A 14,396-nucleotide genomic window follows, 5' to 3' on the forward strand; every position below is an offset into this window, starting at 1 on the left:
ACGGCACGTCCTCCGCGGCCATGAGAGGCCACGAGACCCTTCGGCTGCCCCGACGCCTGCTGGCGATGGTGCCGCGAGTGCCGTACCGCCGGTAGGTTCCTGCTGTCGGTGCTGCACCCAGGTGATGCTAAAGCACTGAGGCTGAGGTTAATCTGAGGTTTTGAGGGACGTGAACCCCAGCGTGCGGCCTTCCCGCTTCGCCCCGCTCCGCTTTGGTGCGGGACAAGTCGTTCCTCCCATGCGGCGGTGCGTTGGCTTCACCTCCCGTATTCTCCAGCGGGCCCCAAGCTCCCCTCTCAGCCTCTTGGAAAAATGAGTTTAAAAGAGACTCTTTTTTTTTTTTTTTTATTAGAAACAATGCAAAAGCAAAGTGTTTTCAGGTACAGGCAGTCCAGCCGGGGAACGGGAGTTATTTACGGTGGGGCCCCGCCGTTGCACGTCACGCGTGGACAGGCTGTCCTTGCGGCACAGCGCGTCGGATGAGGCCCTGGCAGGCTCCGGCGGCTGCCGGCACCTCCCTCCCCGCCTCCCCCCCCGGATTCATCTCCCTTTAGGTGCTAGAGGAAGCTCTGGCCACCATTTTGCTGCTCTGCTGGGATATTTTTTTCTGGGTGGCTGTGAGCGGTGGGGGTGGGGTGCCGAGCGCGGCCTGCCCGGCGTGTGCTGCCGCCCACTGCGGCTCGGCTTAGCCGTCGCCCTGTCCCCTGCCACCTCTGTGCCCCTCTTGGGGGGTAAAACCTTTAAAGTGAAAGGAAAGACATAAAAAATAAAAAGGAAATTCAAAAAAAAAAGAAGGAAAAGCACCATCTTGGCAGAGTGGAGGAGACCCCAATGCCTTCAAAATCGCGGTGTGCAGCAAAACCATCTAGGCTGGGGAAAAAAAATAGGACTGAGGAGACGGGAGAAAGCTTTTCCCTTGGGATCAGCTACAAAGACTGGGAGTTCACGTTGGGAGCGCGCCTTTTTAAACAACAGATATTGCAGGTACGCGTCGGTGATGGCAATAATAATAATATAATAATAATAATAATTGATAAAGAAGAGCGACGTGCCGGTGCTGCCCTGCTCCCCCTCCCCGGCGCCCCCAGTAAAATAATACCAACCAAGTCTCCTTGTATTTATATCCCTGCGTGTCTGTGTGTGGCCTAGCCCCATTCATCATTTGGCTCCCACTGCAGAACTCGCTCCATTTTTAAAATTATGCATGATACACTGAAGAGACAATTTGGGTTTCCCCCACCTCTCCCTTGCCCTTGAAGAAAGCAAGCCCTTGTCTCATTTGCATTTGCATTAAAACCCTGCTCTCTATAAGCTAAGCAAAGGGGAAGGACTTGAAGCCTATGGGATGGCTTTAGGGCTCTGCCCCTTGCTTTTGGCTCTCTCTCTCTCTCTTTCTCATTCTCTCTCGTGCTTTGATCTCTGCTTAACAACAGTAACGTCACAGGGACTATACAGGAGAGTTTTGTTGGAAGTTAGAAAGTTTTGCAGCCTCCAGAGGGCTGTAGCGGCAGTAGCAGAAGCAGCATCCAAGGGACTCCTGGAAGGGGAAGAGAGAGCGAGCGAGCGACTGACTCAGTCCCGCTGCAGAAAACTGACTCGAGACGACGGAGGCAGACATGGAACATCAGCTGCTGTGCTGCGAGGTGGAGACCATCCGACGAGCCTACCTAGATGCCAACCTCCTCAATGACAGGGTGCTGCAGACAATGCTGAAGGCGGAGGAGACCTGCTCGCCCTCCGTCTCCTACTTCAAGTGCGTGCAGAAAGAAATCTTGCCATATATGAGGAAAATAGTTGCCACTTGGATGTTAGAGGTTTGTATCTTGTCGGGGATTTTTTCTTTGCAAGCTTCGGCACCGAAATGAATTGAGCCGGAGAGCAGCTCCCGGCCCCCCCCCCCCCCCCCCCCCCGAAATAAGCTCCCCGGCGCGGCACACGTTGCTCTGGCTTCGGAGACGCCCGCGTGTAACGACGGGACGCGGCCCGGGGTTGCGATCGCCGCCGCCGTTATTGCCGCTTCTTTATCCCCGCTGCAGCAGCACTCAGCTCCCGCCGCCGAGGGGCGGCGGGCGACCCCCGCACCCCCCCTCCACCCCCCCCAATTCCGCCACCCCTTCCCCTCCCTCCCCGCCCCGGCACACCGCGGCGGGGGTCGGGGGGTGCCCCGGCACCTTTTCCGGCCGTCGGGGCGAGGCGGTAGCGGCGGAGGGGAGCGCGGAGAGCGGCCCCGCACCGCCGTACCCCCCGTCCGGGGAGCGGCCGCCGAGCCCCCGGCCGCCCGGTGCGGGGCCGCCGGGAAACCCTGCCAGTTAATTTTTCCTGAGGATTTTATTTTAAATTAATATCCTTGTACACGTATGCAAGTGGCTGCCCGTGCCAGTATTATGCGCCATCTTTGTTCTTTTATTTGCAAAGCAAAAGTGTTTATTAATCGGGAGAAAAAATTAAGAAAGTCCCGGGGAGCAAGCCAAGGGTGTGTGTTGCGGGGGGGAGCGGGGGAAGGGGGCCGGGGGAAGAAGGTCGGGGGCCGGGGGACCCCGCTGGGGCTGCGGGCAGGGGGACCGGCCGGAGGGGCTCCGGCGTTTCTTGGGGGAGTTGCAGGGTGAAAGTTTCTTTGTTCAGCGCGAAGAGAGGCTCGAGCTGTGGTCACCCCTCAAAGGCATGCTTGTGCTGCGGCGGCGATCTGCAAGGTCGCCTGGGAAAAGCGAGTTGGAAAGGGCCTCGTCCCCTGGCGGGACACGTCTGGGGGGGCTCCCAGCGGGAGCCCCAGGAGCTGGGCTACATTTTCATGCCTTTTCGGAAGCCCTGGGCGCCCGCGATCTATTTTTAATTAATTTTTGAAAGCGCAGCGCCCTGCCTTGCTCTGGGAAATGTCGCGCCCGGCTGTGCTGCAGGGCGAGAGAGGGAGGCGGTGAATTTCACTTCGGGGGGCCTCCCCGGAGCCCCCCAGCAGGACCATCGGCACAGGGCTCGGTAAAGGACCCCCGCCGCTTCATTTTCAACCTTTTTTGAAAGCTGGAAGAAATTTTTAAATATTTTTAAATATTTTTTGAAAAGATGACGTCTGGGGAAATGAGGCTGGACGCCACCTTTGTGTCTCGACCAGAGAGGGGAATCGGCAGCACAACGGCAAATTAGATGAAAAAAATAAAAGCGAAATAAATAAAGCCGGGGGCAAGGCCGGCTCTGCACCCCATTCCCAGGCACGGGGGCTCGCTTTTTCCTCCGCTTTCCTTTTTCTTCCCTTTTCTAAAATTTGTTGTAGAGGCTAGAAAGATGGGGACAGACCTCCTCTTCGTTTCTCCCCCCCCCTTCTTTTTTTTTTTTACCATGAATCGCCTGCGGATTTCTAACGCCACATTTCTCCCCACTTTGTCACTCGTGACTTTCATTTTCTTTGATGCCTCTGTTTTTTCCCATATTTATCCGTTTTCCCCAACTGCATTTTCCCTCTCGTCTCCTTCAACCTTGCCCTGCAAAGCCTGGGGGGGCCGGGGGGAGGGAAGGCGAGGGCAGCGGGACAAGCCTAGCTTGCGCCTATATTAAATTATTCTTCAACGATCTCTCTCCTTCTTGCAGGTTTGCGAGGAGCAGAAGTGCGAAGAGGAGGTTTTCCCCTTGGCTATGAATTATTTGGACAGATTTTTGTCGTTTGAACCCCTCAAGAAAAGCCGATTGCAACTGCTCGGAGCTACCTGCATGTTTGTGGCTTCAAAAATGAAGGAAACTATTCCTCTGACCGCAGAAAAACTGTGTATTTATACAGATAACTCCATTAGACCCGACGAATTACTGGTAATTTCACGTTTAATCACCTGGGGGGGGTGGGGGGAGAAAAGAAAAGCAAAACCAAACGTAAAACCGAGAGCAGAAACGCCGATTAGCGAGCGCCCCCCCCGCCGACCGCCGGCCAGGCGGGGAGGGGGCTGCCTCCCGCTCGCGGGGGTGCCGGCGGCGGGTGGGGGCCCCCCCCGCGGCCGCGGGAGCCTCAGCCTCGGGAGGGGAGGGGAGCGGGGCCGTGTCGGGGTCCCCGTCGCCGGTGGCCGGCGCCCCCCCCCCCCGGCCCCCGCCCGCGGGGGCTGCCCCGGCCGGAGCCGCCGCCGGCGCTGCTGGGCGCGGCGCGGGCGCCCCCTGGCGGCCCCGCGGGGGCGCTGCGGCGGGCGCTTCCCGGCGGGGGGCGGCCCGGCGCCCTCCGGCCCCCGCCTGGGCCGGGGCTCCGCCGCGGGAGGACCCCCTCCCCCTCCGCCCCCCGCCACCGCCGGGGGAGCGGGCTGGGCCGAGAGCTGACTCGCCCCAGCTGCGGCTACTGCTCGCCCGACCGTGTGCGAGCGGAGCTAACCACATTTTCCCTCTTCCCCTTCCTCTTCTCTTCTTCCCCCTTCCCTCCCTCTTGTCTTTGCAGCAAATGGAGCTGCTTCTGGTGAATAAGCTGAAATGGAATCTGGCTGCAATGACCCCCCACGATTTCATTGAACATTTCCTTACTAAAATGCCTCTGGCAGAGGACACCAAGCAGATCATCCGTAAACATGCTCAGACTTTTGTGGCTCTGTGCGCTACAGGTATGAGCCCTGCACGTTAAGCAAAGCGTGTTGCTCCCCTACACGCACCTACCCCCTGGCTTGTAAAGCTTCCCGTAGCCGTGGTCTAAAGCGAGCTCACAGAGCTGCGGGGAGGTAGTTTAAGCCCCGATTATTGCCTCTTGTTGTTTGCAGAAGGTGGATTACTTTGCAGAGGTAAGTGTGTTTTCAGAAGATATTTTGCTTCTGAGGCGAGTGTGTGGTGGTGGCAGGGACGGAGAAGTACACCCCCCTCTCTTTGTAGCTTAGCTGTGGAGTCGCAGCGCAGCGCGGCACTGTTTCTTCACCTCGGTACACTGCGTTTTGTGCGGGGGCTGCAAAAGGCTTGCTGCCCGTACGGGGAATCCCTCCCCGTGTGGATTCATTCTTAAAGACAGTTTTTTTAAAGGCGGAGGGAGATTTTGCTTGTGAATAGCTCTGCGTGGGGGTTTTAAAACTTCCCTCTTCAAGTTGCCTCTTCCCCCCTCCTCGGTGGCTGGTGGATTGGAGGAGGGCCACGCGGCACAGAGGCTTTCCTGGCACAGGACCGAGCCGCTGCCATCTGCCCTCTTCTACCACGTGCTGTGCTGAAGCCATGTGCAGGGCCGGCCTCCAAAGACACCGACTGCTCGCTAGGCTGGGTTTGCAGAGGCCTGATCTTTGGTTTCAAGGGCACCGTGCGTGCGCGCGCTGGTTCTTTGAAGTTCCATGTTTGCGTGTGGACTGCGTGTGTATGCATTTGTCCGCGTACCGGCTTTACCCACTGAACCCTAGCAAGTGGGGAGGAAAGAAAGTTTTAGAAGAGCCTTTCTGTTCGCCAGATCTCGCTGTTCCCGCAGGACAGCGTGGAGGAGCAGGGACAAAAGAAGTTCTAGAGGGAAGATACTCCTTTTAAACAAAATGTGTTCGGCGCATTTGCTGTTAGTATGGCGAGACCGATCCAGGAACGGCAAAAGGAGGAAAAAGCAGCCAAAGCAAATGTTCTTTCGCAGTAGCACGTAAAGAGGAATGCCAGACACTCTGTTGACACTGATAAAAACTTAAGTGTAAAGGAGATACAGTGCTTTAGTAAATGTTAATATTCAGTAGCAGTTGTGCTAAAAAAAGAGATCAAGCCTGCATTTGACTTGAGAAGAGGTATCCAACGCTTGAAATCTTTGGTGGGATGCGTGCGGTCAATGGCACAAATTAATATTGTGTAGTTTATTTTCCAGAGATGGATTTGGTATAAAACGATTGAAGAAAGATTGCAGGCACTCAGAAGAAAAAATTTATTTCACAGAACCGGCCCTACTGCAAGGCCTAAAGATAGAACGACCAAGCCGTAAAAGAGAAATTTATAAACACCAGCGTTGCTCTTCATCTTGGGCCTAACATCAGCATAACGGGCAGCTCGTAAGTTAGATTGCCTGGAGTAATGCCCGGTGTTGGGAGCGCTACAACCTTCAGACAGCCTTCAGACTACCTGCAGCAGCATTTTGGGAAAATCACACGTAACTCTCCATGCCCGATTCTACCAGATAAGGCTGCTGCGACTCCGAAAGTGTGATTTGCTAAGTGTGAAGCTTCCTCGGCTGTTAGCTAAAAAGAACAGCTACTCGGCCTCCCCTTTGGATATGGGGATGTTTAACCTAGGTTGTTGTGTTGGCAATGACAGGGATGAAAACAAGAGTAGTTCAAAGGTTGGAGACTTGCTAAGAGTCCAGTACTTTGATCTACTGTCGGTGTTGTTATGTTTCTTTTAGGAAGCACATCCAGAGCCTTTATTTAACACTACTACACACCACAGCTGGAGAATGGATCAGTAAATGAGAACCATGTTCTGGGAGTTCTACTTAGCTTTCTAAAAGAACAGTGCTGAGCTCACCAGAATTGGGGCCCTCTTCAGCTCCCTACTGAAGTTGGGAATATTGCCTGGGGAAAGAGTGCTCAGGAAGGCTGCCACTAAGGCTCTCTTATTTTTATTGTTATTTTTGGATGTCAGGATTTTCTCTACCTCTTGCTTTCCTCACGACTTTTGTTGGCTAGTGAAGATCACATGTGGCTTAAGTAGCATCTGGACTTTGCTTTGCTGTTGCTGGGTTGTGTTGTATTTCCCCTTGCCAAAACGAACCTAGATGGACTGCAAATGCGTTGTGCTGCCTGGATGCTGTGGGGCCCAATCCAAAGTCCACTGGAAACACTGACACTCGCTTAAGTGGCCTCAGGGGCAAGTGCAGTATATCCCTTGCTTGAAGTACAGCCTGTGTCCTCTACTGTAAAGAAGGGTCTTCTAAGAAGAGGCAGCAAAATAATGCTTCCTTAGAAAATAAAATCTCCGCCAGTTGGCTGAACAAGGTGAAGGCTGTGGAAGCGCGTGTAGATGAGTGTGTATGTGCTTGCTCCAGAAAGAGGTTACGCTGCAAGGTGAAGTTGAGGGGAATTCCTTCAAAGCTCCCTCTTCAGTTGTCTGGCTAGTAGAAGTAGATTTGTTTGATTTGGTTTAGTTTTGAAAAATCCATTTTCACCAAAGGATGTCTTTGTGCTGTGGTAGGTTCGGGAGAAAAAAAAAAAAAATTACCAGGGGTTGTTTGAAGTTAACACATAATTGAGCTTAATGAATGGGGCTTTGGCATGGCCGAGCAAGGCAGGGAGAGCTCAAAAGGAAGCAGGCCTCTTTTGGCCCAAGTTAAGACCAGTGTTGAGGGAGAACTGCAGCTCTATACAAGCATAACAATGAATAGCAACAAATATTGGAGCTTCAGCATTTCATTATGTTCCTCTGGTTATCAAAACATACCAGGCTCCTTTTATATTATTATTATTGCTATTATTGTTGTTGCTTTCCTCCTCTCGGATGGAGAAAGAAAGATCCCCCTTTGAAAGAAGCGTGTTACAATTCTCCTATTCTCTGGCCTTTATAAAATTGGGAGTCTCAAGGTATGTGACCAGTTGGAACCTGTTGCATCTTGCAGCAAGTGATTTATGTTCGCAGTTTTGATTTGCCTCAATGAAAAGATTTTCATTCATAGCCCCCAGCTCTCCAGACGGATGGAATTGCTGCTCCATTTAAAAAGGAAAAGGGGTGACTCGCCTTGTTAGGAATTTTTTTTAAAGCGCTGCAGCGCCTATATGCCTGCTTTGTCCTCCCTTCAGGGTGGCTGGCATTCTTCTCTCTCCTCCCCCTCCTCTCTCTCTCTCTCTCCCCCTCTCCCTCTCTCTCTCTTTTTAACAACGCTGAAGTTGTTTATTCTTTTTGGATGAAGTCTCAGATAGGCTACTGGGGATGTGTGCTTCAATTGATGGGGCCCCCTACCCCATTGTGGCTGTGTCAGGTCTAATTCATCTCACCGAAGCCCCCTTGTTCCTGAGCGCTCAATAGCGCAAGATGAGGCGATGGAGGCTGACAATGATGCCACACTCTTCACTTGGGGGCATCCAATTACAGGCGAGAGGGGCCCCCTGATTAATATGCTGAAATTAGTGGCCTCTGCCACAAATAATTCCTTGTTGAGTTGCAACAAAAAGGCAGTCCATGCTGCTTGTCTGGAGTGGTTATAGGGACAGACACAAACTGGTCATTTAAACTTCATTATCACTTTTCCACCTTGGAAAGAATGAGGGTGTGACGATGAATTCATGTTCTTGTTTACTGCTCCATTTAAAAGAAGAACGCAAATATTAATCCCAAACGTGATCCTGTCAGGACAGACTCATTAAACAGACACATTTTGGTCATGTTCTGTTTGGGGAACTCAGTAAGTAGTGTTGCGAACGCACTGCCACCATACCCCTCTGAGCAACCCGGTCTTGGTGGAAATCATGCTTGCCTACTGAAATCCCTCATTTCTGAAGCCCACCTGCAACTGCGTATCAGTCTTTTAGTCAGGGGACTGGCTTTGGAATGGGTATCGTGTCAATAAGCAGCCTGGACTACTTTGATTTTTGGGAATGACAGAAGCTTCCTAGAAGGTGGATGTTTTTATATCGCCCGGAAATAGGCAGGCTAGGAAAAGGGGATAAACTGACTTTATTTTAAGCACGGTAACGTAAATGAGATGACTTTAGATCAAGCTTGCCTTTTCGCTGGCAGCGCATCACAAAAGTTTGGCTGCAATTCATCGTATCAGTTCAATTTTGAAGGTTCGTAGAACGCTGGGTGAAATGCGCCTTTGAAGGTGGGTATTGGTCAGGGCTACAATGGAGCGTCAGAGGTATATGAATAGATTCAGGGTGAGGACTTTCATGGAGTCCCGAAGTCTTTAGTTTCACTGGTAAAACATTTACACAAAAGTTATTTTATCATAATAAAGGAGATGCATGATTTAATACTTAACTGTTCCACTGAGCCCTCTAAGCTGTCCATTCCTTTGATTTCATTCAAGGGTTTGACAGATGGTTTATATTTTTTCAACCCAGAGGAAGTTGTATTCTGATAAAAGCTGAAGGAATGTATCTCAGGTTCTTGTGTATTATGTGGCATTTCCCTTTCTTCCTCACAAAATTAGACGCTTACTTGTGCCATTTCCTTTGTTTCTGATTCTCCTCCAAGGTGTACACTGCCGCGGATCAAACGCATTCCTGTTCAGCAGAAAGAGTCTTAGCATTAAAACGTGGATTATTCTGATTTAAAAAAATAACAAAACACACCAAAAAACAAACCAAAAACATGCGAAATGGCAGAGATAGCCCCTTAAGGAATCATGGGAGTGGCTTTGTGGAGAGACCTACAGCAATGCAGTCTGGAAGGGGGCCCAGCCTCTTGTCAGCATGGTGTCACATCAGAATGTAACTGATTGTCCGCCAATTCTTGGGACCCCCGTCACTTAGTTATGCCACATTTACATTAAATCCCTGTTGCCAGGATGGATGGCAGCCACTGACAAGAGACTAGGTTGAGACAAAGCATTTTTAAGATGAAACCGTAATTTAAATATGGATTATCTGCCTCCTGACAGCGTTAAGCAGTCTGTCTTTTTCTTTCTTTTTGTTGATGTTGTTGTTCATTAAAGCTATATTCCTTTGAATGTCAGTGCAAAGGTTTAAAGGCCCCGAGGACTCCTTGTTAGAGTGCACCTAGGATCTGATCGTGCGAAACACGAACGCGAACAGGTTTTCTCAGATGTATAGTGCCATTGACCCCGGTGGCATTATTCACGTGCGCAATGTATTTTAACATTTGAAGAATGGGGGGCCCTGCTTATGATAAAAATACCTCGGAGTGATGAACGGCCTCCCAGGCTTAGTGCTAGGAAGGGCAACTCACTGAAGTACAGTTGCTCGTGAGGATAAGTGTTCGCAGGTTTGGACCTGTAACAGTTTAGAGCAGGAGGCACCTTTCTGCTCACAATTTTCCCTACCTTTTTGGATGCAATAGTTGGCAGCTGAAGCCACACTGGTAGAAGAGTGTATGTGTATGGGCAGGCTTCTCCTAAAGCAATCGTTTCAGTCTTTTTTGTTTCTCTCTCTTCTTTCTTCATACAGATATTAAATTTATTTCAAACCCACCTTCCATGATCGCAGCTGGCAGTGTGGTAGCAGCTGTGCAAGGCCTGCATCTGGGGAACACTAACACTTTCCTCTCCTATCAATGCCTCACACATTTCCTATCACAAGTTATCAAATGTGATCCGGTAAGTGACTCTTTCTCTCAGTTGACCTCCTGCCTTAGAGTTTAAGAATGAATGCCTGCTTACTGCATAGTAGCTAATCTGCCAGTAAATCTTGATAAAAGTCAAGCCTCAGAGTGGGGTTTTTGAACGTGTTCTCTTGTGTCCATCCTTGTTATTTCGCTGTCATTATATCCATCAGTCTGATTACGCTGCTGCAGTTCGCTGATAGGAATGCCACATCCAGCTCTAATGTTTGTAACAGAGAGGCGTATCTGACAAAGCAAAGGAAACCCTGCATCGATTTAGGACGTTGCAGAGGCTGTGTTTGGTTGTAGGTAATTAAGGCGGGAGTCTATGTAAAACAAAACTTTGAAAATAAGAGGAGGAAATGGTTACTGAGACCCCGTGGTATCTCTGACCTTATCTTTGACCATTCTTGAGGCCTTTTATTGTGCCAAGTGGTGTGAAAAAGCCCTTCTTAAAAGAGTTCTAATGATCTAATTTGGTTTATTACGTGCTAGACCTGCACAGTAGCTGGTATTGAATTCCTTTTCGGAACAAATGCTTGTCCCACGACTTTCTGACAAGGTAGATGGTCCTCACAGGACTCTCATTTTGCCCCGCAGCTTCCAGGAGATGCACATCAGTAACTAGCGAGCAATAAACCTTTCATGAGTGAATGGGCCAGGAAGGGAGCCTACAAGGAAGACCTAAAGTCAATGATCCATGTCATAATGGTGTGTGAAGTTGGGGCAGAGTTGAGCATTGTTTTGTAACAATAAGGAAGACCAATAAATAGATGCTTTAAAAAGGTTCTTGTGAGGTCTCCAAGTGCTGGACAATGAGTCAAATAAAGACAACTCTGTGGTTAGAGGCAGAATCTTTGAGATGCTGTTAGATTATTTTACATGTTAATAATTTAAATATGTAGAGAACTGTACTAGTCCAGACACTGCAAAACTAGGTTTGTATAATTGGACTTTGCTGACAGGATCGAGTCATTTCTGGAAAGCTGAATGCATTATAATTAATTATTCACAAAAGAATACTTTACTTTTGATAGACCATGTGAAACACTTGCTGACAAATACGATATTTCAGGTTATTATTTTGATCACCTTAACAATGCCTCAGTATTCTGCATGTTACTTTTGCCACTTTTATTACTGCAGCTAGAGTAATATGGATCCAGCACTGAAATGTTAAATGCTATAAGAACTTCAAATGCTGAAATAAAATGCTGCTCAATTCAGTATGTAGGAGTAATGCTTTTAGTCAGTTTGTGAACAATGTAGATATTTCAGCGTATGGTTGGCCACTATCCAGTGAAAGATATTTGAAGCAGGTACTGAGGAAAAATACTAGGCTCGCTATCTGTTCTGACAGTATCTGATTCAAACAATAACATTATTTAATCATTCCTGATACAAAGCATTGAAGTAGATTCTCTCACATCTTGGAGAACAGCGGCATGTCCTTATGTGACTTGACTTAGTTGATGGTAGAGCTCTTTTAAAAGAAAAGAAAGTAGTTTTAGCAAGAAGGAGAATCTATGCTTATTTCTTCTTTTATTGTCAAGAGTCATTGCAAGGCTACAAACTGTATGACTCAAAAGTTAAGAGCTTTAAAAGGAAGTAACTCTCCTCCAGCTTTCATTGCTAAATATATTCATGTGTTAGAGCAGCTAAAGTTAAAGGAAAGGGGTTTGTATAGGTTGCTACAGGAAATAAGCATCATAAAATTGTACCTGTGTATATGTTTGTGTTTGTAATGGAATAAGGGAACAGCGTTTTTCACTACTATTGCTTTGAGTAGAGAAAACTGCTTGGTTTCATACCATGATCCCCCTGCACAGAGAATTTCCTGTAAGAAATGCCTACGTAATCCATGGTATCAAATGCTATTCCTATTATCTTATTCCACTAGCATGTATACGAAGTTTGTTACTCCACAGCGACCGCACAAATGAATACGCTTTGTAATGGATTGTCTTGAAATCTATTAAGAGCATGCATTATAACATGGCTAACGCTCTCCCCGATTATCTATTAGCTAGAGCAGCCGGTCTGTTGGATTTCAGGTTATATAATTACACTTTTTTACCTTTAGTCTCAAAGAAAGCTGAATCTAGAGTAAAATGAATATCACCTGATTGGAATTCCTTTATGGTTCATGTTTACGTTGGTAGGAGTCCAATTTCCCATTTTGCCTTTGATCGGGGGTAATTAGAAGTCAGATAATCACAATTAGAAGTCTTGGGCTGTCTTCCATCATTCTATTCTTGACCCCATCATCCAAACAGATTGAATTTTACCTGACATTCATTTCCAGGCCAGAAATTTGCTGAACTAGATTAGATTGGGTTTCCGTGCTGTCTGTTAGTACATTGGAATTCGTCTCCTGCCTGCCCCTACTCAGAGGCACCTTCAGACATGTGCTTGTTATCCAGAACGGGTCAGGCAGTAACAAAGGATTTCCAAGCAGCTTCTTCTTTGTTGTTGTTTGTTTCCTTTAGTATCTGACCCTGGAGTCTGATCATGTCTACTGTGTCTGTTTGTGTGTGTGTGTGTGTGTTAAAGGTATTTGACCACATCAGTTAAGCTAGCAAGTCTTCCCCCCCCCCCCCCTTTTTTTTTCACTGAGGAGCTTAATTAATCCAGGAAGGGTTTATGACCTTGAACAAACTATGGGCATTGAAAATTTGGGTAGTGAAGCAGAAAAGTTGTTGGGAGAAGTTATCAGAGTAATGCATAAGTTTTGTATTTGTTGTTCAGTGTTGAGAAGTACTGAGAACGAAAAAAGCTTTGGTGAGGTTGTTCACAGTGAATGTTATATTTTGCAGTTATTTTTGCTAGCTCTAATACATTCCTGCAGACAATCTATTCATGTAATAGTTGTCTGGATAAGAAATTATTTGAACAAAAATGCCTAAAACATGAAAAAATATTGTTCATTCAACTGTAGCTTAAGACACAGTCTGTTCATAATAAATTTTAAAGATTATGTTTTAAAAGAATACAGTTCCAAGCTGTACTCTGAGAATCTCAGAGGAAAAAATTATGTGGTCAAAAATCACCTTTAAATTACATAGTCCTATGTAATTATTCATGACTAGACACCAGAGGGAGAAGAATAGGTATTTATAGAAATTCTTTTGAATGGTCTTAGTTTTCGGAGCTGAAACATGCTATATGCAAATGGTAGAACTAAAAAAAAAACCCAACAAAACCAAAAAACCACCAAACAATCCCCTCCCACCCCCTCAAAAAAAAAAAAAAAAAAAGGTAAGCAGGGTTTGTTTTGCTCTGAAAATAAACTGGCTTTCAGTTTGGAACACTGAACGTGCTACCTTATTAAAACCAAGTCAACCTCAAAAGTGCCTGGATTTGTAAAACCGAAAATACCTGAACATCTAACTCCAAGTGTGACTGAGGTACACGGTACAGGACACGCAAGTAGAAGCCTTACAGTCAGGATTGATCCGTCATATCTTGGGAAGGGGTGAAAGGACTTCATAGAGATCTTATTGTGAAGGCCAGAGGTATGTAGGAGCCAAAGGCGTGATGACTTCAGGATATGAGGCGTTTCTTTTTGTCATTTAAAACGCTGTGTGTCTCTGTCAAGAGGAAATATTACACTAGGGTTTAAACCAGAAAAGGTCATAGGTTATGTGTTTTCAGTGAGCTGTAACTGATGGTCTGATCTGCTTAGAGGTAGGATTAACCTCCCTCTCTCTCAGAAAGGACTTGCAGAGAATTGTTTGCTTGGGTTTCTAATCTTATTTTACCCCAAATGCCATGTGCCCTTATTGGTGGCAGAGGAGATTCTTGTGGTAGTGGAATCAGTGAAAAGCTGGTAGATCACACAAGAAGCCTCTGAATGAAGGCAGAATTGAAACTGGGAAATAAAGAAAACAGCAGGCAGGTCACCCTCTCAGGAAAACAACATTCATTCTCAGTCATGCACATCCTAACACTTTTGACGGCAATTTATCATGGAAGACTGGGTTCACTGCAAGGGCTAACACATGTCATAGGTTAAATCAGAAAAGGCAATACTGAAAGGAAACTTCAAAGTCCTTAATACACAGAGTTAAATATGTTGGGAAAAAGCTTACGATGTTTGTTATAAAGATGAGAGTAAACAGCACGCTGGAGGAATTTTGGCAAAATGTAGTGTGATTGATTTGTTTTGCCTATTTATGGCACCATTTCTGTGTCCTTGCAATGGACGTACGTGGCTCTGA

At 47.6% G+C, this 14,396-nt stretch overlaps 2 protein-coding genes across 8 annotated transcripts in view; one reads left to right on the plus strand and one right to left on the minus strand.

The window, feature by feature from the left end:
* The window catches only part of CCND1 (cyclin D1), a 19,101-nt gene continuing 4,705 nt past the window's right edge, over positions 1-14,396 (plus strand). Inside the window, exons 1-5 of one of the 4 annotated variants that reach the window (XM_064452879.1) lie at positions 1-91; positions 1,434-1,814; positions 3,580-3,795; positions 4,403-4,562; positions 10,023-10,171. In XM_064452879.1, coding sequence (XP_064308949.1) covers positions 1,617-1,814; positions 3,580-3,795; positions 4,403-4,562; positions 10,023-10,171 — 723 coding nt within the window. In that variant the 5' untranslated portion in view covers positions 1-91; positions 1,434-1,616. Of the gene's footprint in view, positions 92-1,216; positions 1,815-2,394; positions 2,474-3,059; positions 3,204-3,579; positions 3,796-4,402; positions 4,563-10,022; positions 10,172-10,776; positions 12,436-14,396 lie in introns of those variants that run through there. The other 3 variants (XM_064452880.1, XM_064452882.1, XM_064452881.1) reach the window with 3 other exon arrangements.
* LTO1 (LTO1 maturation factor of ABCE1) overlaps positions 8,551-14,396 on the minus strand; it is a 28,521-nt gene continuing 22,675 nt past the window's right edge. The window contains exons 6-8 of one of the 4 annotated variants that reach the window (XM_064452886.1): positions 13,619-13,766; positions 9,055-9,119; positions 8,551-8,809 (exon numbers count right to left, since the gene is read on the minus strand). The gene's annotated coding sequence lies outside the window, so the exon portion shown is untranslated. Of the gene's footprint in view, positions 9,120-13,554; positions 13,767-14,396 lie in introns of all 4 variants that reach the window. The other 3 variants (XM_064452884.1, XM_064452887.1, XM_064452883.1) reach the window with 3 other exon arrangements.

This window comes from Phalacrocorax carbo, chromosome 5 (genome assembly GCF_963921805.1).
Source record: "Phalacrocorax carbo chromosome 5, bPhaCar2.1, whole genome shotgun sequence".
NCBI lineage: Eukaryota > Metazoa > Chordata > Aves > Suliformes > Phalacrocoracidae > Phalacrocorax > Phalacrocorax carbo.